At 37.2% G+C, this 17,496-nt stretch overlaps 1 protein-coding gene and 1 long non-coding RNA gene across 2 annotated transcripts; one reads left to right on the forward strand and one right to left on the reverse strand.

The window, feature by feature from the left end:
- Positions 1-3,331: 3,331 nt before the first annotated feature.
- On the forward strand, positions 3,332-7,935 carry LOC110004056 (uncharacterized). The gene is made up of 4 exons (XM_065953710.1): positions 3,332-3,470; positions 5,448-5,741; positions 5,827-6,105; positions 7,409-7,935. Exons 1-4 carry the CDS (start codon positions 3,422-3,424, stop codon positions 7,513-7,515), a joined length of 729 nt encoding a protein of 242 aa, XP_065809782.1. The 5' UTR covers positions 3,332-3,421; the 3' UTR covers positions 7,516-7,935.
- A 706-nt stretch (positions 7,936-8,641) lies between these two features.
- Positions 8,642-13,923, reverse strand: LOC114921197 (uncharacterized). Its single transcript, XR_010666319.1, has 5 exons — positions 13,631-13,923; positions 11,974-12,270; positions 11,613-11,889; positions 10,572-10,688; positions 8,642-8,987 (listed from the first exon to the last, which is right to left on the reverse strand). It is a non-coding gene; the product is annotated as an uncharacterized lncRNA (long non-coding RNA).
- Between the last annotated feature and the right edge of the window lie 3,573 nt (positions 13,924-17,496).

The following is a 17,496-nucleotide window of genomic DNA, read 5'->3' on the forward strand; positions in this document are numbered from 1 at the left end:
ACACGATCACACCTATGGATAACTAAAACTATGTTTTTAGCTGCTTAACAACAACATTTGAACTCTTTGACCTTATTACATGGTCACCTGTGCCTTCTCTCTCTCTCTGATCCCTCTGTCTTCCCTGCTTTTGCTGCTACTTTCACCTTCATTCATTGATATTTATTATCAATAATTATGATATCATATTGGGTGGGTTGCAACCCACCCACCCCCCCTATAAATTACGCCTATGACAGAGGATATACTGGATTTCTGCTATATTTACAGTATGTGTAAAATGTCGCACATTCAGCCTATACGACCAAATTTTGATTTAGGAACATCTCTGTATAGAAGTGCTGCCTGTTTGTGTCAAAAGTACAGTTGAGCTCAGTACACGACAGTAATGTGAAGGCTGAAACTGATTTGATGCGTTACATTAACGCTCACTGGACTTCTATATTTTCTGTTTACATTGCACTCTGTTTTAGACTGCAAATCATGCACATCTGCACAACTCCTCCATTGCACATTTTGTGTTTTATATTCTATTATATATTTTTTATTGCTTTTTATATTTCTATCTTATTCTTTTTAAGCTGTCAGCAGGAGATCTTGTGTTTTTATTCTGATTCTGAAGAGTCAATAACCCTGTTTCAAGGTGGAAAACCATAACCAGTTTGGAAATCCTTTGTCCTCTTACTGACTAAACTTAAATCTAGAATCCTCTCATAACCTTCTTATTGTCACTGTATAAACTTTTATTAAACACTGTAAAAATTAACATTTGAGTATTCATTTCAGGCCCTGATCCTGGGGGCTTTGAGGTCGAGCACATAGCACAGTGGTTGTGCATATCAAACACTGGCAGAAAATAAAATTATATTCAGTCACATAATGTGTACAGTTTAAAGTTTATTGGCAGCTTTGTTTCTGTACAATTATATGTATTTTTTATATATATATATATATATTAAATTCTGATTCACAGACAGAGCTGCAGAGAAGTACTGAACGATTCGGTGAACGAATCACTTTATTGAACTGATTGTACTGAGAGAGTCAGTCCTTTAGGTCTTTTTGTGATCTCAGTGAATAACTCAAATGAGGCTTCTCACAGAGATGCAGGCCCAAGTCCATTGTTTGCCTGTCTTAAGCCTGCGTGGCCCAACATAGAGAAGCTTAAGAAGAAAAAATAAACAAGCACCTCTCCCCCAACAATCCTCTGTGGAGAGTTTGACCACTAGTAGCACAATGGAGCGACTTGTTTTCCTTCTTTTTTGACTGAACATGTGTGACCTTGTTGTGTTTAAGCTGTGTGTATGTGAGTCTGCAGGGGGCACGGTGGTATATACACACTTATTTCACAGACTTCATGCTATTCCACTGATGGACTGTTGGTGGCGGTAAAACACAGAGAAATGCAGTTTGAGGAGGCAGAGGAAGAATATCAGCAAACATGGATGCAAATAATGAAGAGAGTAAAAATACCTGTACAATTCTGCTTTGACTTATAAAGTTTATTAGGATAGAAGTGACTCTACAACGCTGGTTCAGTTTCATGTAGAACAACTTAGAGACAGTAATACATGCTTTTATTTCCTCTCGTTTAGATTACTGTAACTCTCAGTACACATGTCTATATCAACAGAGTCTACACAAGTTACAGCTGGTCCAGAACGCAGCAGCCCGACTCCTCACCAAAACTAAAAAGAGAGACCACATCACTCCTGTTTTAGCCTCCCTTCATTAGCTCCCAGTACATTTTAGAATTGATTTTAAGGGTTTTTTGTTCACTTATAAAGCACGCTCTGGACTAGCACCAAAGTAAATATCTGATCTACTTACATGCCCGGTCGTAACCTGAGGTCATCAATCAGCCAAAGCACTGCTCACCATTCCACAATCGAGGCTGAGGACCAAAGGTGACCAGGTCTTCTCCATCAGGGACCGCTGAAGTGACGTCATTAGACCGCCTCATGTTATTGACCCTAACCCACTCACTTTACTAACAGAGTTTTATCAGCTGGAATATGTATTCCTAAAAGACATTTGATCATTTAACAGGAGCCTGGCACGGTGTCTGAACACTTTTTTCCTTCAATGATTCAAGTTTAAGAATACAACATTTTTCATAGTTTGGTTTCAATCCAGATAAAGAGGCAAAACAATTTAGCTCAACAACAAAACTCCTTTTCATTATTACCATTTGTGGAACTCGTGTTGGTTAATCTCCCACTATTTTTTATTATTGATTTTTTTAATCATTCGCTTCCTCACATTTCTCTTCTATTTGATTTTATTTTCATTGTGTAAAGCACTTTGTAACCTTGTTTTGAAAAGTGCCAGATAAATTAAGTGTTATTAAAAAGTATGATCAGTTCAAATAAATGAGTTACTCATGCATCTGCTTGTTCTGTTTTCATTAAATGTGTTTGTTTTCAGATGGAACTCTAAAAGTTCAGTCTTCTTTATGTTGCACACAGGAAATGCACAACATGTTAAATCCAGACCAACGTGAGAGAACAAAGGAGTGGTTTTAACCACATTGATAGAGAGAGAAGCAACATGACGTAAATTCTGAACTAATACACGGACATAACTACACTTTCCACCCTTCAATGTTGTGAGTTGAAGGTTTATTTCTCTTGATTTGAATCCTCAAGTTGGATCCTTTTTTCCTTTGAAATGTCTCAAAAACACAAGATGAAACAATGACCTCTGAAGGGAGCAAAGAAAAACAAGTTACAGTGCTGATTGTTGTACTTCTATATGGCAGACAGTGTGAGAGAGCAGACAACTTTCTCAAACGTGACAAACATCAACCAGTCTGCTGATCTGACACACATTTAATATTCTGTTACCTGTTCTCTTGGGCCAATCAGAGAGGAGCTCTGTAATCAGTGCTGGATTGACTGAAGATGTGATCAATCTCACCTCCCCTGTAGTGAATCGAGTATGATTGAACAAAGGAAAAGATCAAGTTCAATTCATGAATTAGTTTTAGTCTTTTCAGAGTCATATTAACAAAGTACATTAAGAGAACTAAATCATTTATATTTTTCTACATAAACACTGACTCTCGAGTGAGAGGTTCACCTTCCTCTCGGCGTAGACATCAACATTTATCAAAAATAATCTACATTGTTGGAGACAATGTGCTCCATAACACTGATTTTCATTAAAATCTCTGAAAGAGTCCAACAGGATTTGATCAACCATACTAAAGTCCACTTGTTTATAATCTTTCATCCATTTTGACCTCAGGACCTACAGTAACAAACACTACACATCAAGAGAAATGAAATGGAGCTCAGAGAGAAGATAAAAAAAAAAAAGGCTGACATCCTGAGGTTGACTCGCTCTAACCCTGTGGTGTGTTTGTAACAGTGAAACAGAACACACACGTTGTGGCATCCAGAACAACAGAGGCTCTATCATGTTCATCTTTATGATTCTGGGTCTGCTGGCTGGCATCCAGGCACAAGGTAGGAGAAGAACATCATCTTATTATAATAATAATGAGAATAATTATTACTTTTAATTTGTGGGGAAAAGGACAAATAACAAAACTAAAAGTTAAATCATGTGATCATCTCCTGTAACTACAGACAGATTAGGGGGAAAACAGTTCAACTCAAGTCAAGTCAACTTTATTTATATAGCACATTTATAACAGCTGAGGCGACCAAAGTGCTCTACAGTAAATTAGGCAAAACACATTACATCCAAAACATCATAAAGACACGTAAAAGCAAAAATTAAAAGTAATTAAAACACAAGACAATAGTAAAAGTTCTAGTAGACACTGCTGCTGGCATAAAACACTCAACTAGAGATAAAAGCCAAGGAAAAGAAATGGGTTTTAAAAAATGACTTAAACTGTTCAGTTGTGGCAGCAGATCTTATTTTAAATGGTAATCTGTTCCAAAGTGTCGGAGCTGCAACAGAAAAGGCTTGGTCGCCCGTAGTTTTGAGCCTTGTTTTGGGCACGTCCAGGAGCAGCTGGTTGGAGGACCTTAGTGCTCTGGATGGAGCATGAACATGTAGTAGTTCACTTAGGTTATGAGGTGTTGAGCCATTTAATGATTTAAAAGCCAGAAGTAAAATAAAATCCTGTAGCGAACAGGAAGCCAGTGGAGAGAACGGAGCACAGGGGTTATGTTGCAACAAAATAAACAGACCCTGTCAATTATTCAGTACTCAATATTCAATATTTAACATTTCACTAGTTGAGGGTATAATCTCACTTTTTATTAGAGAACAGGAATGAGTCTTTTCAAAAAGAAACAGTTTCACTATTTTATTTAATTTAAGACAACTTAGATTTATTTTTGAAGTTTTTATGTTCGGTAAACATAATACTGCAAGAGTGATGCAAACAATGTAGTATATTATAAAAAGATGTAAGCTAACTGTTTTCCCGGCCACTTGAAAAAGACTTCTCTGCTCCGTCTAATTTACAGATCAACATGAAGTGACATCAGCTTTGAATTCATGATTACAAATAAATATGAGCTTCACTTGCGATACATGATTTTATCAGTTTGTGTGTTTGTATCTGTAATAAATGTAATCTAAGTGATGACATATTAAGAAAGAGGGACAGATTTGAAAGAATTTGCATGAAGGAATGACAAAGTGGAAAACCTTTATTACAGTAAATGTTTCAGTGTCTTTGTATATATTTATAAAAGTTTGAGACTTAAAACAGTTTCACTCTGAAAGCACGCTGATGAAGCTTCAATGTTTTAAAAAGAACCTGTTTCTCTGAAATAAGAGGAAAAAAATGCCTAATTTTATCACTGAGCACAAGATAAGATATCCATAAGACGAGACGAGACAATAATGTATTTGTTTTCACAGCTTTGAGTTCTTACACAGGTGTGAGACGAGACGAGATAAGATAAGAAACTTTATTTATAGGGATATATAGTAGATGGCTCCAAAATTAGAGCAAGAGAACAGTGAAAAAAACACAACAGAGAATTAGATCAATTAAAATATAAAGTGTTAGAGGGATAAATGCAAAGAGACAGTCCCTAACAAAGCAACAATAATAAGTATTCTTCCCGCTCCTTTTCAAACATGTAACTAGATTTTTTTGTTTTCTTACGCACGATTCTTTTATAGGTTTATTTGTTTTGTTTTTTTGACAATAAAAAAGAAAGTACATGTTCAAAATAGAGACTTCAATCAATCAATGCAATTAGTGATGACCTGGTCATTAATTATATATAATTAATAATAAAATATATGATATACAAATGTATTAATGTGAATGTAAGTCCAAGACTCATTCCTGTTTTAGGTTTGTGTTTTTAACCTTCAGTCAGGTGATCATTTTCTGTGTTTGTCAAGAACTTTAAAATACAAGTAAACAAGTGAAACATTGTTAACATGGAAATATTGATTCAAGTGTTTTTTAATCATACACATGATTTTTATTTCTCTTCTCTCTGCAGTGACTCCTGTGTTTGTGAAGACAGGAACAGATTTACTTCTGGATGTGAAGAAACCTGTTGTTCTGAAGGAGGCTGGTTTATTTATGTGGACTGTTGGCAGAGCTAATGTTGTGAGACTAGCTCATGGTGGTAAACCAACCATTTCCTCAAATTATACATCGAGAGCAGAATTGTCTGCACAAAATCACTCTCTACTGTTAAAGAACGTACAAAAGGGGGACAGTGGAGTTTACAGAGCAAGTGTTTCTGGTGACAAAGACATCACTGTAGCTGAATACAGCGTCACAGTTCTGGGTACGTTTCTTTAATTTGAAAATGTTGATACAGAGTCGTTCCCTGTTTTAAAAAAAAGTCATCACACTTGCTTTGCTTCTTGCAGATCCAGTGTCTGGAGTGAAGCTGACAGTGAAACTCTGCAGCTCAGACTCCACTAAGGTCACAGTGATCTGCAGCACTGAGGACTCTCTCATCAACAGCACGTTCACATGTGACACACAAACCTGCTCTCACGAGGGAGGAGAGCGAGCAGAGATCATCACACCTGGTGCTTCTCTGGACGTCTACCTGGAGAACGGCTCAGCCATCTGTAACCATAGCAACCAGGTCAGCTCTACAAAGGACATCCAAAAGATTGAAGATATTTGTAGAAAGCCTGAAGGTAAGAGTTCAAAACTACAATTTGATGCTAATAACCAGTGTGGATTGTAGCCTAAATAAAAAACAACAGATAACATTTTAATGATTTTTTCTCCAGATTTTTTTATAAAATAATAATAAAATATATTATTAATATTGCAAGAAAGAATTGCCTAGGAGACAGAAATAAGGTCACGATTAAAGACCAACCAATGTTGACATTTTCATGGCCCAATTTGTAATGCAGAGTTATCTCAGTCCATGATATTTTTTGATAAACAGAAATCATTGAATCTTCCAGAAAAAAAATATTGATTTGCATTATCAATTAACTATGGCTTAACTATGACTGTTAAATAGGCAAGATCATACATTTTCTTTTTAAAGTTGAAAAGATCACTGACATTTATTCTGCACTATGACTTTAATGGTGTAACTCTGACACCTAGTGTTTAAAACGGGTACTGCAGTCCAAATCCAAAACATTGGAGAGAACTCTTTCTGCGTCCTCTGTAGATGAAGCGATGCATCTAATCCTGTCCTGAAGTTTCTAACAAATCTCCTCCTCTCTTATTGTCGACTCATGTTCTGTTAAACTGTGGCTGGTAAAATCCTATGTTCATTGTTGATCTGGTTTAGTTTGGTCATCATAGTAAGAGGCAAACAGGAAGAACTTCCTTTTTTCTTTTCACCATCATCATCATTAAATACTAAGCTCAGGCTGACACTTGAATGTGATTATTTGATTTGACACTAAAATGGCCATTAAAGAGGACATGTTATCCCCCTTTTCCCTCTTTTCAAACAGTCCCTCAGTGGTCTAAATGAAACATCTGTGCTGTGCTTTGATCAAAATATAACATGAATCAAGCACCAGAGGAGGTTTGTGACCCTGTATAAACCAGCTCTCTCAGAACGCTCCGTTTTGGTGGTTTTTACCAGAATCCCACTGTGATGTCACAAGGAGAGCAAATGTGAAACAGAGCATTTCTCTCTGTGTTGTAAGACTTATGCAGACCACAAACAAAGGACTGGATGTGTTTATTTTACATTTTGTGGGTCGGTAGACACTCAGGTTACCCAAATAAATGTTCAAAAACACTGAAGAAGTGGATTTTTCATAATATATCCCCTTTAAAACCAGACCAACATTGATCATCACAAACTGACGAGTTCTTTCTTGAATGTAAAGCTAAATGCTTTCAGTATGCAAAAAGAGGAACAACTGACTTCCTGCACCCTGTCCTGTTGTTGAATCACATTCTTGTTGAAGATCGGTTTGCGTCACCTTTCTAATGAAACAATGTTTTTTTTTTTTGGTCCAGAGATATCTGGGGTTGGTTTCTCTATCTACAGGCTGAAGATATACGTGGTCTCGATCGGTCTGGTCATCATGATGTGTGCCGTCATCAGTGTTCACAGAGAAGCTTAAGAAGAAAAAATAAACAACCACCTCTCCCCCAACAATCCTCTGTGGAGAGTTTGACCACTAGTAGCACAATGGAGCTTCTTGTTTTCTTTTCTTTTTTTGACTGAACATGTGTGACCTTGTTGTGTTTAAGCTGTGTGTATGTGAGTCTGCAGGGGGCACGGTGGTATATACACACTTATTTCACAGACTTCATGCTATTCCACTGATGGACTGTTGGTGGCAGTAAAACACAGAAATGTAGTTTGAGGAGGCAGAGGAAGAATATCAGCAAACATGGATGCAAATAATGAAGAGAGTAAAAATACCTGTACAATTCTGCTTTGACTTATAAAGTTTATTAGGATAGAAGTGACTCAGCACTTTTGTAAAGCTTCATAGACATATTACAAATACCTTTTTAATCAATAAAATGTATGTAAATATAAAGCAATTGCATTGTTTCTTTACTATACACACAGTTCATCCATCACAATGCTATCATTTTAGAGGATGTTGTCTGGAGAAAAACATAAAATGCAGTATTTGTAATGTCATTTGTCCTATTTATAATATTATTAATGATAATTATAAAATATTAATCAATGATATTTCACAGTATTTGTCCAAGCATCATATTGGACCCTCAGTAATAAACTCTCACTCTATAATATGATGTGAAGCCTCCTTTCTGGACCTTCAGTAATAACAAAAGCATTGTAAATATATTGTACTCATCGATATATTGGATGGATAATGGCTAATAGGTGAGAGAGTTTGATGTGTTTGGTGTTAATTCACTTGTTTTATTGTTTCTTTTTGCTGACATGAAGTTCAGTGTGAAGCAGTAAACTTATTCACTCATTCTTTAAATGTCTGTTAAAGCTCCTGTGAGGAGTTATTAACTGGTTATGTAACAGACTGAGATTAATACTGAAGCCTCTTTATGAGCTACACAAGCTGAGGAGATCATCATGGACAAGTCACTATGGAGGAGGTGTCAGGCCAAACTTACCTTTTTTACATTCTGCATGTTAAATGTTCATGTTGAGTGATACATTTGCTTTAAAATAAAAGCTGGATGAGATTTATTTTATTTTCTTTTATCTACTAGGTGCTATAAGGTTGACACAAACCAGAAGATCCTCACTGTAGCTTTAAATTAAAAAGGCTTTATTCACATTAAGGTTTAAAGAAACATTTGATAAGAAGCATCAAGATGATCAAATATTAGCAAAAACACAAATTAGCAATAAAACTATGTAAAAAAATAGAACGTAGCATTTGAAATATATACAGTAAATTAATTTAAAAAAATAAAATATCTACATCAAAACAGTTCTATTGTATGTGTCAGCTCTCTGGCTGAGCGTTGTCTCTGGGCTGAGTGGGTGCTTCAGAGACGATGGGAGGCCCCAACAAGGAGTAGATGTAGGGTGGAGGACCAGCTGGGGCATCATTTGTTGGTCTCTGCTGCAGAGGGAGGTCTGTATTCACTTTAACACACAACATAAGAATGGTTATTTTGCTATTTGATATGCGATTTTCAAATTCGGCTATTATAATGTATTAGCACTGAAATAAATAACAGCCCATGAACTCCTTAACAGACATATAATCCTTCATATTAAGTGAGAAGATAAAAACTGTTGCTTCAGTCCAGACTTCTTGAAAAGCATGTTAGTACAATTTATCAAATAGAAAGCTACTGCTACATTATTTGTCCGATTTGTGACTGAGAAAACATCCCACAAAGACTCAGTTACAGTCAGGTCATTAAAGGGATACTTCACCCATTTGCATTAATCTTTGTATCATTAGAAACCTGGTAGTGTTTTTGAATGGTCGTGCATCCCGCCCTCATTTTCCCCTGAGATGGGAAATCTTTGTATTTCTGAGTCTGAAAAGAAGTTTCCAGTGACGCAAAATGACGATTTTTGTGTCACTGGAAGCTGCTAGCGGTGTGAAACTACAACGCTAGTTCCTCATATTTTCAACCACTGAAGCTACAGACCAATCACAGATCAGTGGGTGGGAACTCACTCCCAGAATCGAAACTTAACGTCCGTCATATTGATTGGAAGCTATGCTAACAGGCTCTATGGAGAAAGCTGATAATGGCGAGAAAATACAAATATAGCGGCGAGACGGCTGCTAACCGCTAGGCGCTGGGGCCGCCGCGACACAAGACCGCTGGCCGCTGCCAGCTCAGCAGCCGAGACATAAGGCCTGCCTGTCGGCGGCTCGAGCTGGGGTGGACTGGTAGTGTCGGTGCTTTCACTGTTTGTCTATGGACACAGACATAGAGTCTGTTTTCTGTCAGGAATTTCCAAGATCAATTCTGGAAGAAATCTCTGAATCAGTTGAGGAAATGGTCTTATGTGTTGAAGTAAATATGTCTGTAAATGTTTTTATTACTTTATTTCTACTGCTATATTTTATATGTTGGAGAAACTGTATTGATAGAATTTCCCTCTGGGATTAATAAATTATTTCTGATTCTGAACTAGAAGACCTTAGTGGGAGTGGCCTGTGGTGCTGTGCATTCTGGGATTTGGTGTCTTTCATCCACATGATCACAGATCAGTCATAAAGAAACATGTTGAAACTACATTAACATTACTGGAGCTGATTCTTTTCTGGATTTATTTGGTGTGATTTTGAGAGTCACTTTTCTACATTGAAAAATGTATTCTGTTAATTTATTAATAGTAATGAATGCAATCAAAATGCATAAACATTTTATAATGGGGCCTCATTTTAATATTTTGTAAATGATAAACAGTTTTGAATTGCCATCCTTTAAAAGTTCTTTACATGTGATTTATTTTGTTAACATTGTAAATCGTTTATTTATTCTAACTCTAAGGTGTGGCTTCTAAGTGTAACTGCTGCGCTGTCTTTATCAGATCGCCCTGATAAGAGGATTCACTCATAAGGGACGTCTTTTGAATGATAATAAAAACATCAACACAGGGGAGAAGAATGTACTCATCTAAAGGGTCAATTCAGTTTGATGTAAACAATAAAGATTTTCTGATTTCACATTTAAATTCAGTTTAAATGCAAACTTAACTTACTTGGTTTTCTCCTTCGATGACAATATAATCCTCCAATTACAATTACAGCCAAAACACCAAGAGATAAGACGATGGTTACAACAATCAGTATAAGTTTATATTGGCTGCCTTTCAATGCTGTAAAGAAAAAAAAAAGCCAGATTAGAAATTCATACTTGGCTGAACTCTTGCAGCATACCTGAGAGTGAACTATAACCACTCAATCTCACAGACCTGATCTGTAGTAAAATATGAAATTGGTCTAATCAACCCTGAATGGATGCTGCCCTAAAGTCACAATTTAAAACTACATGGAAGGATAGTCACCTCCTGGTTTTAAGGATCACCTTAGACATTTCTGACATTGTGTTTCTTTAAATAGATTGTTATCTCCTTTGGTGACCTGTTGTTACTGGCATGTAAATGTAACTCTTTACTTTGTCTTGACTTCTTTTAATAAGACTCTAAAGGCTGTGAGACTGAATTGACCATCAGGGATTAATAACACATCTGAATCTCACAAAATTAATTCATTGACAGTTTTTAGCTTTTAAACAATTAATGCTAGTCCATTTATATGTCAAATAATCTCTGTTTCATTTCATTTTATAGGTTAGAGGGCGTAATCACAGACAGAGAGGGAACAATGAATGACTGAAATGAGATGGATCGCACTAAGGCCATGTTTAGAAGAATGATGAACATGATGACTGGTTTGGTCTTTGTTTTCTTCTTGTGGTTTTTGTTAATGGTCTGTCATGTGTACGTTTATATTTTGTGTGTGTTGTTTAAATGTTATAAAAAAATACTATTTTGACTTATTTTTTTAAAGCTAATTGATTAACAAACTATCACTGATTAGTCTTAAATCATGACAATGTTTCTGCTGAAATTATTTCTTCAGAATTTATGAACAAAATGATCTCCTACCAACAGCTGAAACACAATGGAGAATATTTATATCATTGTTTCATCAACAACAACAAAAAGCATCAGTTGTTTTTTATTTAGGCTACAATCCACACTGTTTATAAGTGTTAAGTTGTAGTTTTTAACTCTTACCTTCAGGCTTTTTACAAAACTCTTCAATCTTTTGGATGTCCCTTGTAGAGCTGACCTGGTTGCTATGGTTACAGATGACTGAGCCGTTCTCCAGGTAGACGTCCAGAGAAGCACCAGGTGTGATGATCTCTGCTCGCTCCTCCCTTGTGAGAGCAGGTTTGTGTGTCACATGTGAACGTGCTGCTGATGAGAGAGTCCTCAGTGCTGCAGATCACTGTGACCTTAGTGGAGTCTGAGCTGCAGAGTTTCACTGTCAGCTTCACTCCAGACACTGGATCTGCAGGAAGCAAAGCAAGTGTGATGACTTTTTTTAAAACAGGGAACGACTTTGTATCAACATTTTCAAATTAAAGAAACGTACCCAGAACTGTGACGCTGTATTCAGCTACAGTGATTTCTTTGTCAGCAGAAACACTTGCTCTATAAACTCCACTGTCCCCCTTTTGTACGTTCTTTAACAGTAGAGAGTGATTTTGTGCAGACAATTCTGCTCTTGATTTATAATTTTGGGAAATGGTTGGTTTATCACCATTAATTAGTCTCACAGCATTATCACTGCCATTGACATTCCATGTAAATAAATCTGTCTCCTTCAGATCAACAGGTTTCTTCACTTCCAGAAGTAAATCTGTTCCTGTCTGCACAAACACAGGAGTCCCTGCAGAGAGAAGAGAAATAAAAATCATGTGTATGATTAAAAAAACACTTGAATCAATATTTCCATGTTAATAATGTATCACTTGTTTACTTGTATCTTAAAGTTCTTGACAAACACAGAGAATGATCACCTGACTGAAGGTTAAAAATACAAACCTAAAACAGGAATGAATGTTTTAATATACTTTAATTTACACTCTGATATTGAGACATGCTACTCACACACAAAGGCCAGAAATACAAACATGCAAAAACAGGACCTTTGAACGTGCACTAATAGAGAGATGTCAGAGTGGGACTGAAACACAGGGAGCGCGTCATAGCTGTTAGGGGATGATCAGTTTGAATTGGAAGAGGATGAAGAAAGCCGACTTGATTAGGTGTTGAGGATCCCTGAGCAGCTGCTTGAGTGAGCAGTAGGAGCAGAAGCAGATACAAGTTTTATATATTCCTATTGTAATTAATGCTCTTAGTATTGTTTTAACGTACAATAATATTTTCCTTTCTCTAGTATTCTGTCAGGTTGTGTTGCACGTCGTATGTCATTATCTGCTGTGCTCTTGTACGATGCTTTAAATCAAATGTCCCTTTCAGTGATAATAAAATGTCAGAACAGAACATAACTGGAGTCGGGTTTGTGTGAAAGAGTGAAGGAAGGGTAGAGGAAAGGATGATGGGATGTAAGGATGTATGTGCACAGGGATTTTGTGAAGCCTGCGGACACATGGATGAAAGCTGTAAGTAGCTTGAGGGATCAGAGCAATTTGGCCGGAAAGAGACCTGGAACATCTCCAACAGATGAACTCCCATACAACCTAGGTCCCTACTGATGTTACTACCGCCCAGGGTCCAAAATTAACTTTTTGACTCACCGTCCAAGGTGGCCGGCAGATGAAAACATTCACCGCCCAAACATTATACATCTATTTTTTTACCGGCCAAAATAACAAATTTTGTTTTTGTGTCCTATACACATGTGTTACAGTACATTTAATTGAGGAGGCATTATGTTCTGTTTAATCAATAACACATTTAAGTCACAGATTTGATCATGTCATCAGATCAGGAAATTGAGAAATTGTAAAAAAAATATATATATTTGCTGGCCTTTATTTTTTTCTTAATGTATTACTTGTAGGCAGTAGTTTACCACACCGCACCACACCACACCACACCACCACACCACACCACACCACACCACCAGTTTAAAGTATGAAGGCCTTGTATAAACTCTCAGTGTTGCATTAATGAAAAAACAGATTACATTGTTAGATCTAACTATCATTAAAGCCGTGCAGAAGTACAGATATTTACAAAAGAAACTTCAACAACAGGAAACATACACTAAATAAAGTTCTTACCTTGTGTCGCACATAAATGCAGCAGAGAAAAGAAGAGAAGCACGAGGGGCCCCATTCTGTGAAATGAGTGACAAGCGGAAGTGATCTGGCTGTTTAGAGGTATAAACCTGTCTAACACTGCCCCTCCAATCACGCAGCATCTACGAGTGAGGTCATTCAGCCATGTGTCCGTGAACTGCATGAAGCAACACTCTAGGTATTCCTCTGAAGCCGGGTTAAAGAAGGCACGGATGGTTTGAACCGTCTTTTCCTTTCCCGACACTTCACTTCGGCTCTGCAACTGCGGTCAAGCCAGCCGCTCCTCGAGTTTACCTGGTGAAGTGAGCCGCTCCTAAATTTGAATTTCCCACGTCTGGTAAATGGATAACTAAAACTATGTTTTTAGCTGCTTAACAACAACATTTGAACTCTTTGACCTTATTACATGGTCACCTGTGCCTTCTCTCTCTCTCTGATCCCTCTGTCTTCCCTGCTTTTGCTGCTACTTTCACCTTCATTCATTGATATTTATTATCAATAATTATGATATCATATTGGGTGGGTTGTGGTGGCTGGTTTGGATTATTGGGTGGGTTGCAACCCACCCACCCCCCCTATAAATTACGCCTATGACAGAGGATATACTGGATTTCTGCTATATTTACAGTATGTGTAAAATGTCGCACATTCAGCCTATGCGACCAAATTTTGATTTAGGAACATCTCTGTATAGAAGTGCTGCCTGTTTGTGTCAAAAGTACAGTTGAGCTCAGTACACGACAGTAATGTGAAGGCTGAAACTGATTTGATGCGTTACATTAACGCTCACTGGACTTTTATATTTTCTGTTTACATTGCACTCTGTTTTAGACTGCAAATCATGCACATCTGCACAACTCCTCCATTGCACATTTTGTGTTTTATATTCTATTATATATTTTTTATTGCTTTTTATATTTCTATCTTATTCTTTTTAAGCTGTCAGCAGGAGATCTTGTGTTTTTATTCTGATTCTGAAGAGTCAATAACCCTGTTTCAAGGTGGAAAACCATAACCAGTTTGGAAATCCTTTGTCCTCTTACTGACTAAACTTAAATCTAGAATCCTCTCATAACCCTCTTATTGTCACTGTATAAACTGTATACACACTTATTTCACAGACTTCATGCTATTCCACTGATGGACTGTTGGTGGCAGTAAAACACAGAGAAATGTAGTTTGAGGAGGCAGAGGAAGAATATCAGCAAACATGGATGCAAATAATAAAGAGAGTAAAAATACCTGTACAATTCTGCCTTGACTTCTAAAGTTTATTAGGATAGAAGTGACTCTACAACGCTGGTTCAGTTTCATGTAGAACAACTTAGAGACAGTAATACATGCTTTTATTTCCTCTCGTTTAGATTACTGTAACTCTCAGTACACATGTCTATATCAACAGAGTCTACACAAGTTACAGCTGGTCCAGAACGCAGCAGCCCGACTCCTCACCAAAACTAAAAAGAGAGACCACATCACTCCTGTTTTAGCCTCCCTTCATTAGCTCCCAGTCAGAGGTGGGTAGAGTAGCCAAAAAAAAGACTCAAGTAAAAGTACTATTACTTTAAGATAATAATTACTCAAGTAGAAGTAAAAGTACTCATGAAAATAATTACTCGAGTAAGAGTAAAAAAGTATGCAGTGAAAAGACTACTCGAGTACTCAAGAGTACAAGTACTGAGTTTCTCCAGATTTATTTTTGAAATATTTAGAGCAACACAAATGGTACAAAATAGACACAACATAATATAAAACAGCAATGTTCAAATTCAGATATGTTAAATAATAATATTTTCAATAAAACAATAAATAAGGTCTTTAAAATAAAATAAATAACCCTTGAACTAAAACAATAATAAATTAATTCTTTGGAAAATTAAATACATCACCCTTTAACTAAAAATATAATAAATTAGGATTATCCAAAATCATATTAATTAAAACCAATACATTTATTACATTGTTGCAATTATTTTGCACATAAACCAATTCCTAGGTTACAACATGTGACAGGCCCTGACAAAATGATCTGGGTTGTGTTCAGCCCAAAAAATATAAAACACCAAAAATCAAACTTTAATACACATCAAAACCTGCTGGCAAACTCACTTGCCAAAAAAGAAACACAACTTTAACTAGATTATTATGTGAAAATGTATGAAACTACAGAGAAGCTGAAAAAAGAGACCACTCAGACTGTCATACACCCGGACTCGGGGCATTCAAAGTAAACACAGGGAGAAGAGGAAATGTGTCAAAGAAAAACAGTGTCTCTGTGATTGTGAGTGTGTGATTGTTAGTGTGAGTTTGTGTGATTGAGAGTTTGTATGATTGTGAGTGTGTGTCTGTGATTGTGAGTGTGTGAATTTGTGTATGTGTGATTGTGAGTGTGTGATTGTTAGTGAGTTTGTGTGATTGTGTGAGTTTGTGTCAATGTGATTGTGGGTGTGTGATTGTTAGTGAGTTTGTGTGATTGAGAGTTTGTATGATTGTGAGTGTGTGTCTGTGATTGTGAGTGTGTGTGTGAGTTTGTGTCTGTGTGATTGTGAGTGTGTGTGAGTTTGTGTCTGTGTGATTGTGAGTGTGTGTGAGTTTGTGTCTGTGTGATTGTGAGTGTGTGAGTTTGTGTCTGTGTGATTGTGAGTGTGTGTCTGTGATTGTGAGTGTGTGTGTGAGTTTGTGTCTGTGTGATTGTGAGTGTGTGAGTTTGTGTCTGTGTGATTGTGAGTGTGTGTGAATTTGTGTCTGTGTGATTGTGAGTGTGTGTGAGTTTGTGTCTGTGCGATTGTGTGTGTGTGTGAATTTGTGTCTGTGTGATTGTGAGTGTGTGTGAGTTTGTGTCTGTGTGATTGTGAGTGTGTGTGAGTTTGTGTCTGTGATTGTGAGTGTGTGTGAGTTTGTGTCTGTGTGATTGTGAGTGTGTGTGAGTTTGTGTCTGTGTGATTGTGAGTGTGTGTGAGTTTGTGTCTGTGTGATTGTGAGTGTGTGTGAATTTGTGTATGTGTGATTGTGAGTGTGTGTGAGTTTGTGTCTGTGTGATTGTGAGTGTGTGTGAGTTTGTGTCTGTGTGATTGTGAGTGTGTGTGAGTTTGTGTCTGTGTGATTGTGAGTGTGTGTGAGTTTGTGTCTGTGTGATTGTGAGTGTGTGTGAGTTTGTGTCTGTGTGATTGTGAGTGTGTGTGAGTTTGTGTCTGTGTGATTGTGAGTGTGTGTGAGTGTTCGATTGTTAGTGTGAGAGAAGTTGTGATTGTGAGTGTCTCTTACAGTTTACAATTGTGAGAGTGTGCGTGTTAGTGTGTGTATGTGTGACAGTCAAGAGTGTGTGTGTGTGCTTGTGTGTGTGTGTGACAGTATGTGTTTTTGCATGTTCCTTCCCAAAGAATCACTCTTTGAAGTGACTGTTAAACTTCAACAGCAGTTGGCTCTCAAAATTTTTGCAGTGAATTTGTGATCTTTTACTCGTGAACAGGAGCCCTGCATGGCTAAAGAGTCTCTCACAGGCTGCAGACGCTGGAAGACTTGTGTTGATTTTTAATGATGATTACATTTGAATTGATACATGGGCATATTACCAGAGTTTATGATGTTGTCATCTGTGGTCCAGGATGCTCTGAACTTTGGTAGCAGTATCGCTGCTGCAATCAGCTCAGGGTCTTTCATTGTCTCTCCAAAACGTTTTTGGATCCCGTGCTTCAGGGCGTCTATGAGTGGTCCACACAGCTGACTCCTGCTTGTTCAGCTTGTCCTGCAACTGGTGAAGTGTTGGCAGCAGGAAGCCCATAGGCACAGATGATTCGCCCTGGAGGATGTTAAGGGCCAGGGTGACAGGCTTCATAACAGCAGCATAT

The sequence above is a fragment of the Labrus bergylta genome, chromosome 4, assembly GCF_963930695.1.
Source record: "Labrus bergylta chromosome 4, fLabBer1.1, whole genome shotgun sequence".
In the NCBI taxonomy this organism is placed as follows: Eukaryota; Metazoa; Chordata; class Actinopteri; order Labriformes; family Labridae; genus Labrus; species Labrus bergylta.

Coding starts and splice junctions, on each gene's coding strand:
- LOC110004056 (XM_065953710.1), top strand. CDS start 3,422: ATGTTCATCTTTATGATTCTGGGTCTGCTGGCTGGCATCCAGGCACAA. Junction 3,471..5,447: donor GGCTGGCATCCAGGCACAAG/GTAGGAGAAGAA, acceptor TTCTCTCTGCAG/TGACTCCTGTGTTTGTGAAG. Junction 6,106..7,408: donor TATTTGTAGAAAGCCTGAAG/GTAAGAGTTCAA, acceptor TTTTTGGTCCAG/AGATATCTGGGGTTGGTTTC.